The 20,054-nt window shown below is 58.0% G+C and overlaps 1 protein-coding gene across 1 annotated transcript in view; it reads right to left on the minus strand.

Annotated features, from left to right (window-relative positions):
• The window catches only part of Rmnd5a (required for meiotic nuclear division 5 homolog A), a 41,307-nt gene continuing 21,253 nt past the window's right edge, over nt 1-20,054 (minus strand). The window contains exons 3-9 of the mRNA XM_047522511.1: nt 18,531-18,665; nt 17,183-17,283; nt 9,262-9,428; nt 8,674-8,839; nt 6,248-6,350; nt 4,589-4,743; nt 1-3,527 (exon numbers count right to left, since the gene is read on the minus strand). Coding sequence (XP_047378467.1) covers nt 3,464-3,527; nt 4,589-4,743; nt 6,248-6,350; nt 8,674-8,839; nt 9,262-9,428; nt 17,183-17,283; nt 18,531-18,665 — 891 coding nt within the window. The 3' untranslated portion in view covers nt 1-3,463. The remainder of the gene's footprint in view (nt 3,528-4,588; nt 4,744-6,247; nt 6,351-8,673; nt 8,840-9,261; nt 9,429-17,182; nt 17,284-18,530; nt 18,666-20,054) is intronic.

Genomic DNA, 20,054 nt, shown 5'->3' on the forward strand with positions numbered 1-20,054 from the left:
AGAATTTTTTTTTAAGTTAAATGAAATCCCTGAAACTACTAGATATGCTTGACTTTTTCCAAAATCAAACGAACAGAGAATGAGCACGGTTTGTGGAAAGTAGGGTTTATTGTTAGCTTTATTGCCTATAATCTATAAGATGCGACTTTATCGTGCCTTTGCAAACAGGATACATCTCTTAAAAAACAGATCGAAACTGTCCGTACATATAGCTCTATATGATAGATTACAGTGCAACACTATTCTCCTTACATAGTCATAGAAATACCATAGAACCCAAGAGCACAGGGTAAGCAAAGAAACACGATCCTGAGCCATCTGAACAGACGATCTGAGGAACCCTTCACGTAAGTTCAGAAAACACCAAGGAGGGACGCCCACACACCGTGGTCCTGGCAAAGCCACCCGACGCCTGCCCTCGCCTCCCCCGCGACCACAGGAGTCCACACCCGGCTCCTGTCCCTCCCCCCCCAGTACACACAGAGAAGGCCAGGCACCCAACCCCAGCGGCCCAGCGGCCGAGCTCGGGAAGGCGCGGTCCTCCCCCGACACGAGACGCCGGCTGCAGTGCTGCGGGGGCTCCGGCCTCTTTGGAAGTCAACGAAGCCTGTGCCGCTAGTTTACAACTGCAGCTTAAAAATGTCTTAAAAACAAAATTTATTTTTTTATTACATCTTGAAGTAAAACCAACAGTGGGAACCTCACCCTAAAACTAAGTGCCTCCTCTGCTATTAAAATACATTTGTCACTCTATTTTTGGTATCTACTCCACTACAGTCCAGCAAGGAGTCCATGAAGCATCAGGCCTGCCGACCCCACGCCCGCGGCTCAGCGGGCGCCCAAGGCCAAAGCCAAGGTCGCAGAGCCCAGTGGAGGAAGGCCTCTGCCTGCGCTCCCCTCACACGTCCCAGCGACGAAACTGACCAGGCCAGGTCTCCACACCTTCCCTGAAGACAACCTGAGTCTGCGGAGGAAACAGACTGACCAGAGGCCACCAGTCCACTTTGTCAGATGGGCAGCAGCCCTTCCAGTGCAGAAAAACCAAGAGCCCTTGTCGCTGCGGTCTCCGCGGCCGAGACCGCCCAGGGAGGTGGACACGGCTCGGCGGAGAACACTGAACCTGACCCTTGGCCACGTGGCCTGTGTGGGTTTTAGTGTCTGTTCACATTTGCTGCTACAGAAAAATAAAAGTAAGACTGCTCACAACCTTCTGTTTTCAACTAAACGCTCACACTCACAAGACACACACCCCATGAAGACAAGGTGGCTCTTCGGCATTTTTAGGTAGAGGCACCAATACCCGTTAGCTGAGGTGTCAGAGTCTCATGATCGTCCACAGAACAGCAACGCCTCTGCGATGCCCGAGCCCGAGGACAGCGTGGGAACGGCTGAGCCCGGGGCAGAGGGAGCTGGCCCGGCAGCCAGGCTGCAAGGTCTGGCCAGGCCAGCAGAGTCCCGAGGACTCTGTTCACAACTGGCAAATGGCAATGGCTCCTCAGGGAGCGTAAGAAGCCATTCTGAAACTCTTTCAATGCACTGCCAGGCGGAGGCAGGGGACAAAGGGCATCCTCTGCCCGCTGAGGTGCAGTGCCACCAGCGCCAAGCCCTGCGGGAAGGCGCTTCCTTAGCAGGAGGGCCAGAACGCGGCACCGCAGCTTCTTTGGTTAAGTCTGGCCTCTCCCTCACACTCGCTCTCCAAGGGGCGTAAGGTCAAGAGGCGTGATGGAGTGCAAACGGCTGCCGGCGTCCTGCCACGGCTGGGGACCACAAGGCCTCACACAGGAAGCCGCTGCTCGCTAAAGCCCGTCCCTTTCAGAGTTTCAGGAGCTGCACAGCAAGAGGCCACTGGGCTCCCTGCACTGAGAGGGACGAGGCAGAGCTCTGGCCTGTGGCCTTAGAGTGGCCCCAAACTTGCAAATACGGAGGCCTGGCCTAGAGAGGAAACGCGAAGAAAGAGAGGCGGTCGCCATGCAGAGGACCCGCCCGTCCAGGGGCCGGCACCGCCTGCTCCTTCCGGCTCCTGCTTCGCTGCTGCCGTGGAGGGGCTTGAACAGCCTCCCACCCGAAACAAGCCCGCGGCAGAGCCAGCTCGCCTGCAGCAGCCTCCTCCTCCGCGCACAGGCCCCAGGGCTCCAGGAGACATTTCAGGACCAAGCCCCCCGCTGGCGTCCCCTGACAAGGCTGCCAGCCCAAATCTGTCATCTCCCCCCAAACCAAGTCCACTCGCAGCCGCTGCAGGAAGCGCCGCATCTGATTCCGCTCTCCGCTCTGAACTCCCGTGAGAGCGTTCGTGTTGGTGTTGAGCTTCGCGTCAGACGGAACACGCTGCCAGATCTGGTGATCTCCACGGGACGTCCTCCGAGCAGCGGCACGTGGGTCGACGTCGGAGTCGCGTCGTCCTCTCCACGACTCCTCGCGCCGAGCAAGCCCTCAGGACGGCCCTTTCTGGACGGTGCCTTCGGTGAAGATGCCTCCGCCTGAGCAGGGCGCAGCCTCCGTCCAGAGGCACCGACAGTCTCCCGAACCAACCCGGAGAGGCCGCGGACACCCGGCTCCACAGGAAGAAGCTGGGTCTCAGGCCCAGGAGGGTCCGTGGCGGCCGCGGCGGGGCCGGAGCCGCTCCTCCCCTCAGGCGCAGTGGCAGCGCTGTGCACAGGCGGGCGCCACACTGCTGTGGAGCACAGGTGCGGCAGGCGGCCGGTCCCGAAGGCGGCTTCCAGGACAGGGCTGCCAGACCAAGAGAACACTGCTGACTTCAGAATCTCATTTTATTGAACACATTTTTAAAACAAGCACCTCTAAGCAAATTAAAGTTAAAAAAAATAATATTCCTTCCACTCTGTTCTGGTGGAAGACTCCTCACACTAGCCTGCCAAATTCATGACGGTGTTTTAAATAGGCAGCCTGCTGGGGCCAGAAAGAGCTCACGGGCAGGTGTGCGACCTCCGGGTGAGGCCGGAGCAGAACACGTCAGAAAGCAAGAGTGGACTCTGGGGCAGCTTCCTCTCCACCCAAGCACAAAGGAAAAGAAGGCAAAAGTAGGTTTGTAACCACAATTCAACGTGTCAAACGTTCTCTGAGGAGTTTTCATCTAATTATGTACACACAACCAGTAAGAAAGCTTTTTCACAAACATTCTCAAGGCCGACAATTATCAAGAAACGACCAAAGTGAAGCAGGAGGGACGCAGGCGTGCGGCGGAGAGCGTGGCTTCTGTCTGCCCGTGAGTAAAAACCTCTGAATGACTACGTAGAAAAGCCTGCGCTGGAGACTGCTGGTGTTGACTGGGTCAGAGTGGAGACGGCCAGCCCTGCGCCCGGGCGCCTCCCGTGCAGGCCTGCCGCGGTCTCTGAGCCCGGCTGTGTGACACGGAGTCCTGGTCGGCGGCACTCGGTGGAATGTCCTCTTCTGAAGTGCACCCACAGTCAGCTTCACGTACAGACCGCAAACTAAATTCACTTCTTCAGAAAAAGATCTGTTTGGCGTCTCCTGGGCTCTGCTCCATTGGACAATACGGACATTTTAATCTGAAAAGACAGAAGAGGCTGGTCAAGGAGCAGATCCGTGCAGCAGGGGATCTTCACCCGCGGCAGTCTGCCCATCACACCCCGCGCCCATCAGCGTGGCAGGCGATCTTCACCCGCGGCAGTCTGCCCATCACACCCCGCGCCCATCAGCGTGGCAGGTGATCTTCACCCGCGGCAGTCTGCCCATCACACCCCGCGCCCAACAGCGTGGCAGGTGATCTTCACCCGCGGCAGTCTGCCCCGGCTGGCGGGCAGGGGCGCTGTGCGCTCCTCCGCCTCGCGGCTGCTCCTGCACAATGTCTGGCGCCGGGGCCGGCCTCACCCCAAGGCTCTTCCCGAGGGGAGATCAGAGAAGACGCTCTCAACCACGGTAGTTCTACGAAAACCGCTCTCAGGTGTGAGAAGCAGATCCAGCCTCTCTCCCACAGGTTTCTGGGCTCCTGTCTAATGACTTCCACGTGTGGATCACACAGCCCGGAGGTGAGGCCTCGCCAAGAGCAGTCTGTGCAAGACCAGCCACCTGGCAGGCAGGACCTCCCACGAAGGAAGGGCCTCACCGCCCGGGTCTGAATGAAGGCAGCTGCCCAAGCAATAAGCAGGCCCCAAGACAGGTTTCTGTGCTTGTTTTTAAGGTCAAGCTCTTACCCCATAAAAATCATAAATGCATCTACCCTTTGAATCCACAATTCCAGCTGTAAGAATTTATATGTCACACATGGATCATTTATAAAAGCAGCCATCAATAGGAAACCGGCTAAATAATCCTATTTCCCCAGGGTGGAGTATGTTAGCTTTAACAAAAAAAGAATGAGGGCTCTTTCCACTGTATAGAAACACCTCCAAGACAAATGGTAGTGAAAGACGTCAAGTGCACAACCACCCGGAAACCTCAGAGTTGAGGGTCGTGCTTACAAGTCTATTCACCAAATCCAAACAAATTAGACTGACAGAAGAGAAGCCATCGCCTGCTCTCCCAACCCTCGCTCCACTCACGCACCCGGGCTCTTCTTCCCCTCCTGAGCCCACAGACTGGCTCAGTCTCGCGAAGGCCGGACACTTACTTGCTGCCATTAAACATCTTGTTCAGGGCATCTCTTGATATAATATGACCACAGACCAGTTTCATGGGTGGGTTGCTATCTGTTGTTTGCTGACGAAGGATGGGACAGGCAAATATAGAGTGATACCAGCACTTCTTACCAAGGTCCACTTCGATCTGCTCAAAGAAAAAGGAGAGCGCGTTACAGCTCAGAGCGCCTCCGCCTGCCAGCGGCAGGCTCCCTCAGACCCACTCTTCTCAGTGCAGAGACCCACAGTCCCGGAGTCAAAGGTCGACCTGCCTGCAGCGCCGCCCAGAGCCACACCCTCGTCCCGCACACTCCTGAACACACTCCATGCAAAGCCCCAGGCACCCGACTTTCTCCAGCACGCTTAGCTAGGTGGTGGATTCAGCGTGGCGCCCTTTAAGGGCAGCCTGCGTGTGGCTTGCCTCTCGGCTGAGTTTCAGATCAAGCTTCCTACTTCTCTTTTGCGGTGCTGGGGACTGAACCCAGGGCCTTGTGCTTGCGAGGCAGGCACTCTAACCACTGAGCACATCGCCAGCCCTCCATGTTTTTTAATGGTCCAGAGACACCACCTGAAACAGGCGTTAAGGCAAGATTCAACAGAACATTATGCGCTCACACATCAAGCCCACGGCACCTACACCCGTTCTCTGCTGCGAATAAACAAGTCATACACGCTGAAACCATCTGGGTGTGGGGGCAGTACTGTAATCCCAGTGACGTGGGAGGCTGGGGCAGGAGGACTGCAAGTTCAGGGCCAGTCTAAGCAACTTACTGAGGCCCTGCCTGGGAACAGACAAGAGGCTGGGGCTGTGCTCGGTGGAGGAGCTCTGGGCCCAGTTCCCGCACTGCCAGAGCAGAGCAGGAACAGCGAGGCACCCAGCAGAGCAACGGGCACCTCGTGGCGGCGGCTCGGACGCCAGCTGCCTTCCTCCCTGAGGGCGGGGGCTGCGTGTCCAGTCCGGACACCGCCAGGAGCTGGCCCTGACCACACTCAGGCCTGGGAAGGCAGCTGTGCCCCACTCACCACAGGCCCGGCCACAGGCGCTGGTTGGGAGCACAAGGTCACACAAGGTCACCGCAGACAGACCTGTGCAGGTGTGCAGGAAAGGCAGACGCGTGTTCTGGGTGCCCTGCGGGGCTGGGCACCAAGGCACAGGAAGGACACTTAGGCCCGCCTTGGTGCCGAGGTCAGACACACACGACGCCGTGCTCACGCTGCACCTGCCGCAGCGGCCCCGGGTCACTCTGAGCGCGCTGTGGGCTGTGGCGGCCGGCAGGAGAGGTCAGGCACTCTTCCAGACGTGCCGCGCTGGTCTGCACCACCCTGACTGGCTCTGGTGTCCCCCCTCGCCCTTCAGCACCATGGAGGTCAAAGGACAGCGCTGCGCTAGCGCCTCCAGAGCCCTAGGCCTCACTTCTGTTTTTACGTGCTGGGGACGGAACCCGAGGCCCCCGCGAGCCAGGCTGGTGCTCCCACTGAGCCACACCCCAGCCCTGTTTTAATCACGGTCACATAAACATTAAAAAACAAAACTGTCAAATGGCCATAGTGGTTATTTCCCAGTTGAAGGGCAAAATGGACAGTTTAAACCCTCAAACACAAGTTCTTCTCAAGACAGGAAAGGTACGTGGTTCAAAGAGAAGGGAACTCACCGGTAACTCGTCCTTCTGGTTCCACACGCCAGTGCACTGCCTCTGCTCGATGACGGCCTTGATGTTGATCAGAGCGGGCAGCGCCACGCAACCTGCTGAGAAACTGGGGAGCCGGCCGGGTCAGGCTGGTCCAGGGAGCCGCGGCCCCTCAGACCCCTGCCGCAGGCCCTGCTGGGAAAGGACCAGAGCTGCCGCTCACCCAAAGCCACGCCCGCCTCTTCACGAGGAGAGGTAGCTCGCCTTCGCGCCCCCTGCCCAGACTCACCGCACGGTTCCTACAGTCCCTGAAAAGCGATCCCAGTTTAAAAACAAGATCCCAAGCCTAAGATTACTGAACAACCTCATCAACGGGGGAGAAAGGAAGCTTTAAGAAATCTGACGTTTTAAAATTGTCACGCTCTGATCGGGTAGTAATTTCAGCTCGATTCCTCGGCAACTAGAAAAACAAAGAGTTCCGTCCCTGAGAAGAGGAAGCGCTTTGGCATCCAGTGTTGAAAGGGAGGAAACACAAAGTGGAGCGAAGGACGGAGTCAGACAGAACTGAGGGCGACGGCCTTCCACACGCAGGTCTCGGCATCCACGCGGCCCTTCCCGACTCTCCCTCAGCACCGCATCCCAGGACACTGACCCCCACCTTCCCTAGAACATTCCTAGAACGCTCCACGGCACATGCTCGCTAGGGAAGTTCAAACACGGAGCCTTCAGGCAATCTTACCGCACCATCTCGGTGCAAAAAAAGTCTTCATATTTTACCAAATGGCCCCATTTAAGAGGCTCTGCTTCACAGTCACTAGTGGCCCTTTTTCTTCCTGGTTCCTCCGAGAGCTGGACCACCCTGCCAGGGAGGAAGCACGGCTTCTCAGATCTGAAGAGTCCCTCGCGCCGCAGGGCTGTCCTCCGCTGCTGACCTAGGCCCCCACGAAGACGTCACAGCCCGCTGGCAACGTGGGGCAACCCCGCAGGCCACGCCGCACAGAGCGCCTTGGAGGCACAGGCTTTGGCGGCACCTGCCTCACTCCAACACCCGCCTCGGGCTGACCCGGTGAGCTTCCTGTGCAGACACCCCCACTTCCGCATCTGCCCCAGGAAGCCGGACAAGATGGCAACACCATGGGCACCAGAGCTGATTACGCCACCCGTGTCCTGCGCTAGGACGAAGCCCTGGGGCCGAGAGAGGCACTGCAACCACAGGCTGGAACCACCAGGGATCCAAACCCTGCGGAGTTAAGGGAGCAGAGCACCAAGACTGTCGTTCTCTTAAAATGGGCCTTTGACTTTGGTTTCGGGATCCTACCATGTGCTTAGGTATCAAGGATCTCAAAGAGGTTTTGTTTTCATGGGTAATATCTACAATTTAACGTATCAGGAGCTAAAACAAATAATAGGAACCGATTAACTTAAAAACGTCACACCACGCTACGCCACCCTAAGTGCCTCGTGTACACATCCACTCTGCGGACGAAGGCGCTCAGGCCTCGCCTCCCTGCAGCTCACTCCAGAGAAGGGGCCGGTTCTTAAGGCTCCACCTGCCGCAGAGGCTCCCAGACACGCAGCGCTTCCACTGCCTTTCCAGAACCACGGACTCCAGCACAACACCAGGACTCGGCAGTGACCAAGTCCCCGTGGCTGCAGAGCCACCTGACTACTGAGGGTCTTGTACCCTGCTACTCAACACCGACGGCAACACCAGGACTCGGCAGTGACCGAGCCCCCGTGGCTGCAGAGCCACCTGACTACTGAGGGTCTTGTACCCTGCTACTCAACACCGACGGCAACACCAGGACTCGGAACAACGCTCTGAGCCGGGCATGACTTTCTGAACCATGCTAAATCAAGACCTGTGAACGCCTCTCCGTCACACAATGTCCCAAGGCCTCTTGTGAACACCACGGGCACCAGCAGGCTCTGTGCTGGGCAGCTCGAGTCCAGCTCAAGTCCTGAACCTGACATCACAGCAAGACACTGTCCGCTCTTTCCCTGGACACAGGCTTTCTTCACTCGCTCGGAGAAGTGACCCCGAGCCCCTGGTCTGTGATTCCCTAGGACTGCCTTCTGCGGGCTCAGCCCCCAACTCCATCTGCACCCGGGGCTTCTCTCAAAGGCCGCACGGAGGCGCGGCGCCCAGGGGCTCTGCACGCACCCCACTCTACCACCCAGGACCCCGACAGCCTGTGCTCAACGGCCGGGCTTATCCAGAATGACCATCCTTAAAGTGCTGGCCCGTACTGGGTGTGGCTGGAACTGTCCCCAGGTCACCCACCACCGTCCGTGCCACCTGCACAAGGTCAGCAGTGGAGACTCCGGGGTCACGTGCCATTCTGGAAACCGCTGCCAAGGGGCTCGGTCTCCTCCAACACCAACCGCAGGCTGCTCTCCGCTCGGCCTCCAGGACCAGCTAAGGGAGCAGCTGGGCGCCCACTCCGTACCTGACGCTGAGCGGGGACTCCACAGACAGCCCCAGCAGGGCACAGGCGTCCCGCGTGAAGATGTCGCAGATGTCGGCCCACTGGTTCGCGTCCAGCAGGTGCACGTACGGCGAGTTCTCGATCCCTTGTCTCAGGTACACCAGGCTTCCCATCAGCACCTGAATGTCTAACGGGAAGCAGCGTCTGCAGGTGTGCTCACCTGGAGGGCAGGTGCAGGCGGCAGGCCGGGCCTCCCCACGCCCCCCGCGAGCTAAGACCTGGTCCACGGGCTAGGCGAAACGTCCCTCTCCAGGACGGCGGCCACGACACCCTGAGAGGAGCCGCCGGCTGCCAGGAGCGCAGCAGCGAGGAGGGTCAGCAAGGGGGCAGGCAGGCGGCTGCCCTCTTCAGCCTCCTCGGGCAGCAGGGACCCACGACTCCGCACTGCTTCTGCATTCCCTCCGCGGAGGGTCAATGTCTGAAAGTTCCCAACCAGCTGCGGCTCTTTGTGAGAAGTAATTCTCATCTGCATGTCCTACTCTATTAGCAAACACGAGGCCCCAGCGCAGGCACAGCCTGTTCCAGACATGGAACCGACTCTGGACTCACCTTTCTGATGATTCAGGGCAAATGGCTGGAAATTCTTAGCATACTGCAGTGCCTCTCGCTGGTTTGTAGTTCCACCCATTAGCAAGCTGATGAAGTACAGTCGGTGCAGCTTGAATTCCAAGGAGCTGTTTTGGGCTATGAGCATTTCTCGGTTTGACACTGCCCACCTGAAGAAAAGAGGATTCACCGACAGTGAGAAGGCAGGCGAGCTGGGGGCTGCCCGAAACCCAGCACCGGGGGAGGTCTGCCTGCCCCTCGTGGAAGGCTGGGGGCACTGCCAGCTGGAGGCCCTCCAGTCCCTGGAAAAAGGACACTGAGCTGGAGGGCAGAAGCCAGAAAGGCCTCTCGCGAGGACAGGCCTGCACGTCACAGAATCACCTGGACATGACCAGGGCCACGCCGGGAGCAGGCTACCTGCCAGGCTCCCTGATGCCCCTCTCCCGAGAGGACGGCCTGCTGACAGCCCAAGGGAACCACCCACTTCTACCTTTCACTAGCTGGGAGACCGAGCGGCTCACAGTAAGGCCACACAGATCAACTGTGCCACCTTCCTGTGCCAGAAAGACCACGCAGACGCGCTGTCAACAAGGGAAGGAACAAGCCGGGTCCCAAGTCGTCTACAGTGGGGTGACTCGGGCCTCAGGGCACAAACAGTGGGGTGACCCCGAGCTGGGACCACGCCATCAGGCCAGCGGCAAAGCTCACACTTCACACTTGAGACCAACCCTGTGGGAAGGCATGAGTTACCTCTCCAAGCACAGCCCAGGACACAAGTGGCCAGTGCCACCTTCTTTAATCTGACTTCGGCTGGGCCAGTATCCCCACAGCCCAATTCACCAGGGACCAGTGGAGCCTGAAATGGGTCTGAACACGCAGTCTGGGGCACGACGTCTCGAGTTTCCACGATCAGCTGATGGACGGGACTTGGCAGGGCAGCACGTACTGGGTCACCTGTCCCTGACAGGCCTGTGCTTGCTTACGGACACCCTTGACCCCCCGACGCTCAGCACCCAGGGACGCCCTCCACCACCCCACGCTCAGCACCCAGGGACGCCCTCCACCCCCCACGCTCAGCACCCAGGGACGCCCTCCACCACCCCACGCTCAGCACCCACGGACGCCCTCCACCGCCCCACGCTCAGCACCCACGGACGCCCTCCACGGCCCCACACTCAGCACCCACGGACGCCCTCCACCACCCCACGCTCAGCACCCACGGACGCCCTCCACGGCCCCACGCTCAGCACCCAGGGACGCCCTCCACCACCCCACGCTCAGCACCCACGGACGCCCTCCACCGCCCCACGCTCAGCACCCACGGACGCCCTCCACCCCCCCACGCTCAGCACCCAGGGACGCCCTCCACCGCCCCACGCTCAGCACCCAGGGACGCCCTCCACCGCCCCACGCTCAGCACCCAGGGACGCCCTCCACCACCCCAGCTCAGCATCTGGAGTCAGAGCATAAAGCTGCTGAGTTCAGAGTCGCGCTGAGCTTCAAAGCATCAATGATCGGGAGCTCAGAAATATCTATCCAAGTAACGCCACGACCCCTGCCTGGCACTAAAGCGGACGCAGTCAAGTTGCGCTCGTGCCTGGTGGCCCTGCCGACACGGCCGGGCCCTCCTGGCAGCCTCCTTTGTGGACATCGCCCCAACATGAGCACCCGTGGTGCTGGGCTGGGCGCGGCCCCCGCCTGCCTGCCCGAGGGGGTCACAGCTCCAAGACCTCCTCAAGTCGGGCCACGCAGCGCTCGCTCAGGCCTCCCTTCCTGTTCCCGATCCGAGGCACACTCACACAGGAGCTCAGAGTCAGGCGGGGAGCTGGAGAGCGCCTGCACATTCAGTAGAAGTGGAAGCTAACAGAAAACAGGCAAAGCCCACACGTAAGCGATTCACAAGAGAAAACGACCTCGTCTCCATAGGAAAGTGTTCGTAATACAGTGTTAAAGCGGGAAAAGATTTTTGGGTAGCAGATTCCCCCGTGGTGTCGGGGAGTGAACCTGGGACCCTGCACAGCTAGGCACGTGCTCTCCCACTGAGCTGCACCCCCACCTCCCCTTCTTCTTCTTCTAATATGTTCTAGTCGTCAATGGATCTTCTTTATATGTGGTGGGCCTCACCCGGGCCCGGGAGGCGCCCTACCACTGAGCCCAGCCCAGCATCACCACCCCACTTCTTTGTAGTTATTTCATGTAAGTCAAGGTCTCCCTAAGTCGCCGAGACTGGCCCTGAACGTTTGGTCCTCCTGCCTCAGCCGCCTGAACCCGCTGGGATACAGGTGTGCACCCCCTGCCTGCTCTGGTTACCAGAACTGTAGCAGGAATTACTTTGGAATGTTGGGTTCAAGCATTATTCATCGCCTGCCCTGTGCAGTCTGACTCACTGACCCCAGCACAGGGGCCGACCCCTGGAGCCCTTCCTGAACGACCTCTCCAGAGTTCTCAGTAACAAAATGCTACTTTAATATCTGGAAGCAGTTCCTTGCTACCCTTGCGCTTGCACCTAGGTAAAATTTCTTGACTAACAACAATTACAAATTACTTTTCCTAAAATTCAAACTATGAACTTAAGTTTTTCAAACTATGAACATGTAGTCCTTTTTTTTTAAACTTGAAGAGGCATTTAGACAATGTAATTCCTAATTTACTATTTGAATTTATGTTTACACATTTTCAAATCATGCCACAATCAGAATAAAGTTAACATAAACCTGTCCTCTCCTCATCAAAAAACAGAGAACGGAACAGAAACCCACTTCAAAACGGAACACCACAAGGCTCACTCCGCGCAGGGAAGGAGCCTGGGCCCTGCACGGCGAGGCAGCGCTGGGCACTGAGCCAGCCTGGCCCCCGTGCTGGTCAGGTGGCTCTGCTGTCCGACAACTGGCCTCATGGGACTTCTCCTGGGTACTTTGAAGACTAAGATCTACAGGGCAAAAGGACTCCGTGCTTCTCCCGTCCTTAGCTTTTCCTAAACTAAGGATGGCATGCTCCATTTTTATCTCACACGTGTAAGCACGTTTAAGACAGCCCCAGAACTGTGACTGTGGACGCACCCTTGTGTCCCTTGACCTCGGCTCCTTGGCCAGTTAACTGGAGACAGCGCAGGCCGTGTCAAAGCCTCTCTGGAGTGCGCCAACACGCCGCCTGTCGGGGCTCTCCTGTGCCACTTCCACACTGTCCTCTGCCCCTTCTCCGCAGGTCTGCCCTCGTCCATGTCCGTTTCTGGAAGCTGGTGCCAGTTCCAGGCAGCACTGCGGTCCACAGGCTGCCTCCCCAGGTAGCCCGATGCTGTCAGCTCTCGATGACGCCTGAGCCGACAGGCCATCTGTCACTGGCAGGGACGCGCCCCTCAATATTCTTGTATCCGTGTCTTCTCGACACGCCACCGGCCTCAACACCTGGCCTGAGTGTCAGGCTGGGATCTGCTTTTTTAAAGGAAGTCTCCCATCCAACGAGAAGCACTTGCCACTTAAAGATGGCGGCCTGCGGAGTCGGGCGAGCCTGAGGCCCTTCCAGCACGTTGCGCCGGCTCCCACGCGATCGGCCCACCGGGCGGAGCACGGCCGCCGTCATCCTCGGGCTTTCTCTTCACATCCCATCTCATGTCCGGCAACCCACCCGTGTTTTCCGTCTGTGTGAAATGCCCGTGGTCTGCACTGGGCACAGGGCTACAGCTGCAGCAGGACCTGTCCCGACATGCCGGACGAGGGACTGGCTGTGACCGTGATGCAGCACGGTCTGTGTTTCATGAAGCTCCCTGTTCAACCAGGGTGGTGCCTGGAATCTGAGCCACGTCACTGCAGGTCTGAGCTATGTCACTGTGCCTGTGGCAGCCACGCCCACCGCACTGGCCACAGGTCCACTGGCGAACACCAAGAGCAGGGAGGATGCACGGTCGAGAGGCAGGAGAGGGCTTGGTGAAGACAAGGTGGCCCAGAGAAGCCCAGTGCCAGGCAGGAGTGGAGGGACTCACGGGCCAGGTGCCTGTGGCCCACGGCACGGCCCTCAGAGAACCAGAGAGCACCATGGCCTTCTGCTCCTCACCAAGACCTCAGGCCTCCCCTTTCCCTTTTGAGAGAAGCTGGGCCAGAAAGCCTAGAGGTTGGTGCCAGGAGGGGAATAAGTGCAACACAGGGCTAAGGGCAGGTAGCCAGCAGGACCCACTGCAGGCTCCTGGCACGTGGTAAGCAGTTAGGAGGCCATGAGGGGCCTGCTGAGGACAGGACGTGCAGAGACACAGGCAAACAAGCAAGCCGCACGCTGAGAACCCAGGCAACGCAGCCGCCACAACCAGGTCACGGCCACGGGACCTGCTGGTACAGGTGGACCATCCCATCTTCACCAAAGTACCGCATGACCGGAGTACTGAGAACAGGCCAAGGACTCAAGGTGGCCTCACTGCAGGGCTGCAGGTCAACCCGAGTGCTGAGAACAGGCCAAGGCCTCAAGGTGGCCTCACTGCAGGGCTGCAGGTCAACCCGAGTACTGAGAACAGGCCAAGGACTCCAGGTGGCCTCACTGCAGGGCTGCAGGTCAACCCGAGTGCTGAGAACAGGCCAAGGCCTCAAGGTGGCCTCACTGCAGGGCTGCAGGTCAACCCGAGTGCTGAGAACAGGCCAAGGACTCCAGGTGGCCTCACTGCAGGGCTGCAGGTCAACCCGAGTGCTGAGAACAGGCCAAGGACTCCAGGTGGCCTCACTGCAGGGCTGCAGGTCAACCCGAGTGCTGAGAACAGGCCAAGGACTCAAGGTGGCCTCACTGCAGGGCTGCAGGTCAACCCGAGTGCTGAGAACAGGCCAAGGCCTCAAGGTGGCCTCACTGCAGGGCTGCAGGTCAACCCGAGTGCTGAGAACAGGCCAAGGCCTCAAGGTGGCCTCACTGCAGGGCTGCAGGTCAACCCGAGTGCTGAGAACAGGCCAAGGACTCAAGGTGGCCTCACTGCAGGGCTGCAGGTCAACCCGAGTGCTGAGAACAGGCCAAGGACTCAAGGTGGCCTCACTCCAGGGCTGCAGGTCAACCCAAGTGCTGAGAACAGGCCAAGGACTCAAGGTGGCCTCACTCCAGGGCTGCAGGTCAACCCGAGTGCTGAGAACAGGCCAAGGACTCAAGGTGGCCTCACTCCAGGGCTGCAGGTCAACCCAAGTGCTGAGAACAGGCCAAGGACTCAAGGTGGCCTCACTGCAGGGCTGCAGGTCAACCCGAGTGCTGAGAACAGGCCAAGGACTCAAGGTGGCCTCACTGCAGGGCTGCAGGTCAACCCGAGTGCTGAGAACAGGCCAAGGACTCCAGGTGGCCTCACTGCAGGGCTGCAGGTCAACCCGAGTACTGAGAACAGGCCAAGGACTCAAGGTGGCCTCACTGCAGGGCTGCAGGTCAACCCGAGTGCTGAGAACAGGCCAAGGCCTCAAGGTGGCCTCACTGCAGGGCTGCAGGTCAACCCGAGTGCTGAGAACAGGCCAAGGACTCAAGGTGGCCTCACTCCAGGGCTGCAGGTCAACCCGAGTGCTGAGAACAGGCCAAGGACTCAAGGTGGCCTCACTGCAGGGCTGCAGGTCAACCCGAGTGCTGAGAACAGGCCAAGGACTCGAGGTGGCCTCACTGCAGGGCTGCAGGTCAACCCGAGTGCTGAGAACAGGCCAAGGACTCAAGGTGGCCTCACTCCAGGGCTGCAGGTCAACCCAAGTGCTGAGAACAGGCCAAGGACTCAAGGTGGCCTCACTGCAGGGCTGCAGGTCAACCCGAGTGCTGAGAACAGGCCAAGGACTCAAGGTGGCCTCACTCCAGGGCTGCAGGTCAACCCGAGTGCTGAGAACAGGCCAAGGACTCAAGGTGGCCTCACTGCAGGGCTGCAGGTCAACCCGAGTGCTGAGAACAGGCCAAGGACTCAAGGTGGCCTCACTCCAGGGCTGCAGGTCAACCCGAGTGCTGAGAACAGGCCAAGGACTCAAGGTGGCCTCACTCCAGGGCTGCAGGTCAACCCGAGTGCTGAGAACAGGCCAAGGCCTCAAGGTGGCCTCACTGCAGGGCTGCAGGTCAACCCGAGTACTGAGAACAGGCCAAGGCCTCAAGGTGGCCTCACTGCAGGGCTGCAGGTCAACCCGAGTGCTGAGAACAGGCCAAGGACTCAAGGTGGCCTCACTGCAGGGCTGCAGGTCAACCCGAGTGCTGAGAACAGGCCAAGGCCTCAAGGTGGCCTCACTGCAGGGCTGCAGGTCAACCCGAGTGCTGAGAACAGGCCAAGGACTCAAGGTGGCCTCACTGCAGGGCTGCAGGTCAACCCGAGTGCTGAGAACAGGCCAAGGCCTCAAGGTGGCCTCACTGCAGGGCTGCAGGTCAACCCGAGTGCTGAGAACAGGCCAAGGCCTCAAGGTGGCCTCACTGCAGGGCTGCAGGTCAACCGTCGCTCTGGGCCTTACTTGCCCACTCAGTTCCAGCACTGCTCAGTCCTTGGGAGGACATATTTAGTCATGTCTGCTCTCTCCTGAGAAATGGCTGTGGTCTGAGATGGTCCTCTACACTGAGCCAGCAGGAAATGGACAGTGGACAACAGAGAACAGTGTCAGCCCCACCTGCCTCTCCCCTTCTGCCTCCACCTGCTCTGGCTCCACGCCCTCCCTCTGGACCTTGCCGCCGTCCAGGGCTTCCTGTGTGGAGGGCCCTTTCCTCCACCAGACCGGCATGCAGGCAGAGCAAAGGGAAGCGCACCGTCGCCCCCTCTGCCTTTCCCACCAGGACCACAGGGAGGAAGTCGCCTGGGCCTGACCGCCCGGCTCCCTGGTGGACACGAGAGCCTGTCTCCTCCACAGGAAGACTGCCCACCTGCAGGAGGCCACAGTGAACAAGGCAGGCGGCAGGAACGGCTTCACAGCCAGCCGAGAGCCAAGGCCCTGCGTGGGGATGTCCTGCCTCCTGCTTATGAGCCGCACCCACGACCTCCCTCTCTCACTCCGTGGGGCTGGGAATCAAACCCAGACCCTCACAGATGCCAAACACAGTTTCTCTTAAGCCTGGCAGGCAATTTTATTTACTTGTTTTGGTACTGGGATTGAACCCAGGGGTGCCCACCACTGAGCTACACCCCAGACCTCTTTAAATTTCATTTTGAGACAGGGTCTCGCTCAGTTGCCCCATCTGGCCTCAAACTTGAGATCCTCCTGCATCAGGCGCCCAGTCTGCCAGGGTCACGGATGCGAGCCACCACGCCCGGTCTGCCAGGGTCACGGGTACGAGCCACCACGCCCGGTCTGCCAGGGTCACGGGTGCGAGCCACCACGCCTGACTCCCTATTTAGACGTAAGAGTGTGAAGTGAAACAGAGACGAGCACGTGACAGAGACTAGGTGACGCGGTCAAAGCCGGAGCCGCTGCGATGTGGCCCTCTATTGAAAAGTCTGCTGGCCCGGCTCCCGCGTAACGCTGTGGCCTACGCATGACTTCAGACGATTCCTGTCAGCGATCTGTTCTCAATGAAGCATCAAAATGAACAGTGATCACAAAGGGGCTCCTCACCCAGCGTCTGCGCTCCTCACCCGCCACTCCTTCCAGTACTACTTCAACGATTCCCTAGAAACTAGCACAGAATCCAGCCATGAGGGACGCTCAGACCCGCCCGCCATCAGCACAGCCGGAGCAACGGGGCTGCAGCCAGAAGGCCTGCTCACACAAGTGGCGGACAGCAGGACCCAGGAAACCTCTTGCGCGCAACTCAGAGCAGCTGGTCAGTTAAATAAGTCTGACCATTTTCTCCCATTCCACGTCCCCACACTTCACTTGGCGAATAGAAATATTCTCCCTAGATTTCTCTGACATCTACCCCAGGGGTTAGATAAATACATTTTAAAACGTCTAAAGTGATTTCTAATTAAGTTTTCTTACAGTTCCTTCAAAGTACCCAAAAGAAAGCAAATTCAGGAACTCACTCCAGGGCAGGTCTTAGAACTCTGACTTTCAATGCTTCTAATATTCGATTTAACTCCACAAATGGTTCTTTCTGACTTGGGTCTACAGAAAGACCAGATTCCTGAAAAAAAAAGAAAAGAACTTTAGTTAGCAGTAATCAGAATAAAAGCAGAGTACCAAGTACATTCCAGATCAGAGACAACTGACCATTTCTTGAACACATATTTCTATCATGGAGATGATGACTCCACCATTCTTCCCTCCAAATATCAGGGAGCACATGGCCATGAAATAAAGGTGGGTGTGGCTTTGCAAGAAGGAAATTCTGAATCGTCAAGTACAACCATGCTCTCTTTGCCCTGCCTGGGATCAGTGGTATCGCTGCCATGCTCAGTCCACGGGCCGAGGACAGCTGAGAAATGGCCGGGTCAGGGGCCTGGGGCTGCGTGAGCACAGCCATCACATGCTGGGCCTCTCACCACCTCCCATCACTGAAGGAAAATAAACTTCAAGTTTGTTGCAGCCACTGTTCTTTTGGGTCTTCATTATTTGAAAATAGACTTAACCCTCAATGATATAATTCATGATAAGAAATTCGTACAAACACACAGCAGTCTGTAAAAATAAAAAAGATTCTAACAAAAAAAAAATCCCAAAAGACTCAGGGAAAGATTCAAGTTATCGTTTACTTGAATTCTAAAACAGAAAAGGCTTCGACTGCTGGTCCAGTTTGCAGATTGGCTTTCAGTTACCCAATCCTTTCAGCCCCTCGACTGGACGCAGGTGCCACCGGCAAGGTGGTCACCACAGGTGTGGCTCCGGGCCAGCTCCTCGCCTCCCCAGCCCTCGCCCCTCATCTGCAGTGGGAGCAATGACCTCCACTTCCTGGGGCTGCAGGGTGGGGCCTGAGGAGCCCCTGCACTGAGGCTTCTCACGTCTGACAGACACAGACTGCGCAGGAAGCAGACTCTGCTTTGAAATCCACTGGGTAAGTGGATGTCCTTAACCTGGGCTATCAGGAAACAAACAGCGCTCTGTCCTGCTGCTTCTCTGCTGTGCGACCCTCTCCGTCTAAGAGGAAAGAGGGAAAGTAGTCTCCCTTCTGAGCCCCTTGATTCATGAGCTAGGCCCAACCTTCTGGGTAAGAATAAGAGAAGAACAAAAGGCTGTTAAGTTTTAGGACTGATTTGCACCATTAAAAAAAAAAAAGATTTACTAGCAAAACGAGGCTGTCTCTGGTAATTAAAATATTAAAAAAAAAAAATCTATCGTCAGTCTGCAGAAGACTCAAACCCCACTCTGCAGAGCGCCAACTCCAAGCGGCTCCCCGCGTCCCTGCCACGGTCCTGGAGGCGGACACATGGATACCTGGCAGAGCTCCTCGGCCACGTCCAGCATCCCCTGCCGGAAGAAGTGCTCCACCATCACCTCGTTGAGAAGCCGCTGGCTGTCTGCCTGCCAGCAGCCGTCGATGCCCACACTGCTAATGTCAGAATCGAAGTTCTGGAAAGGAGAGAGAACCCGGAGTCCATGACTGCTTTACTTCACATTAACAAGGTCCACACTTCGCTCTGAAGTGCCCCTGTAAGTACCCAACTCCGACTTATGCACGCCCTCCCGCAGGCAGCCGGCGACCTTCCCACGGCCTCTCTACAACTGTCACTCTCAGGGATCACGCGAGGAGTGACCAGGAACACGTGTGGAGAGCACTGGAAACAGTTCATCAGGGTTTCCGAGACACGATGGCGGGCGCAGGAGCGGAGGCTGGGCGACACACTGCACCAACGGGCTGCCCCGCGGTCCACGCTGCAGCCAGCAAGTGGATCAAGAGAGCAGCTCTGCACCTGGGGCTTCGCACGCTCCGTCTAAACGGCACTGGGGGGATCTGAGAGCAGAACTAAGGCAGACCAGCTGTGGCGTGGGACACGCAAGACCAATCTGCACCCACGACCAGAACGCTGGTCAGGACCTGTGGCCCGAATCCAGCCAGTTCAACCACCTGCTAAAACCAGCAAACACACAGATCAATCATCCTCCACGATTTTCTTGGTACTAGGGATTGAATTCAGGTGCACTCTACCACTGAGTCACATCCTCTGCCTCTTATTTTTGAGACAGGGTCTTATAAGCTGCCCAGGCTGGCCTCCAACTCAGGGTCCTCCTGCTTCAGCCTCCTGAGTGGCAGGATCACAGACGTACACCACCAGCCTGGCTGGACCGCAGCATGGCGGTCGGCACGCCCAGGACACGGTGTGACAGTCTGGAACGCAAAGAACCAGGAGAAGCTCAAGACACAAGGAAAAGACGACCAGCAGACACCAACGCCAAAGCCACACGGACACTGGGATCAAGGGACCTCAGGTAACTTAGGAGAAGGGTCCAAGAGACAGGAAGGGCCAACACTCAAAGCAAAAGACAATGAAGACACAGTGAACAAAATCGAAGCTCAGTGGCTGGACTCCAGGGCAGAACACAGTGAGGCAACAGAAACCATCCAACCCGAGCCGGAGAAGAAGAGAACAGACCTCCACAGCTTCCCTCAACAACGTGCGGGAAAACAGAAAGGCTGACATCTGTGCCCTCAGAATCAGAGGAGAGGAACAGGGCGGAGGAAGAAGAGCTGGAGAGCACCGTCCCTCCAGGTCCACCAGACACAGCCTGCAGATCGAGAGGCCAAGCCGACACAGACAAGGAAACCGCCAGCAGCCAGCGACGGTGGCAGCTCACGTCCAGGGAACCTGATTCCTGAGTCCAGAAAGGACTGCGGCGTTTCTCCAGCTCCAAGAGAGCAGAGCAGGACTCCCAGCTCCGGGCCCGAGTGAACACGCCCTCAGGAAGGAAGAGGAAATGAGCCGTCCTCCGCGGCCAGGGCTGCTCCCGGGAGCTCCCTGG

Source organism: Sciurus carolinensis, chromosome 13 (genome assembly GCF_902686445.1).
Source record: "Sciurus carolinensis chromosome 13, mSciCar1.2, whole genome shotgun sequence".
Taxonomy (NCBI): Eukaryota; Metazoa; Chordata; class Mammalia; order Rodentia; family Sciuridae; genus Sciurus; species Sciurus carolinensis.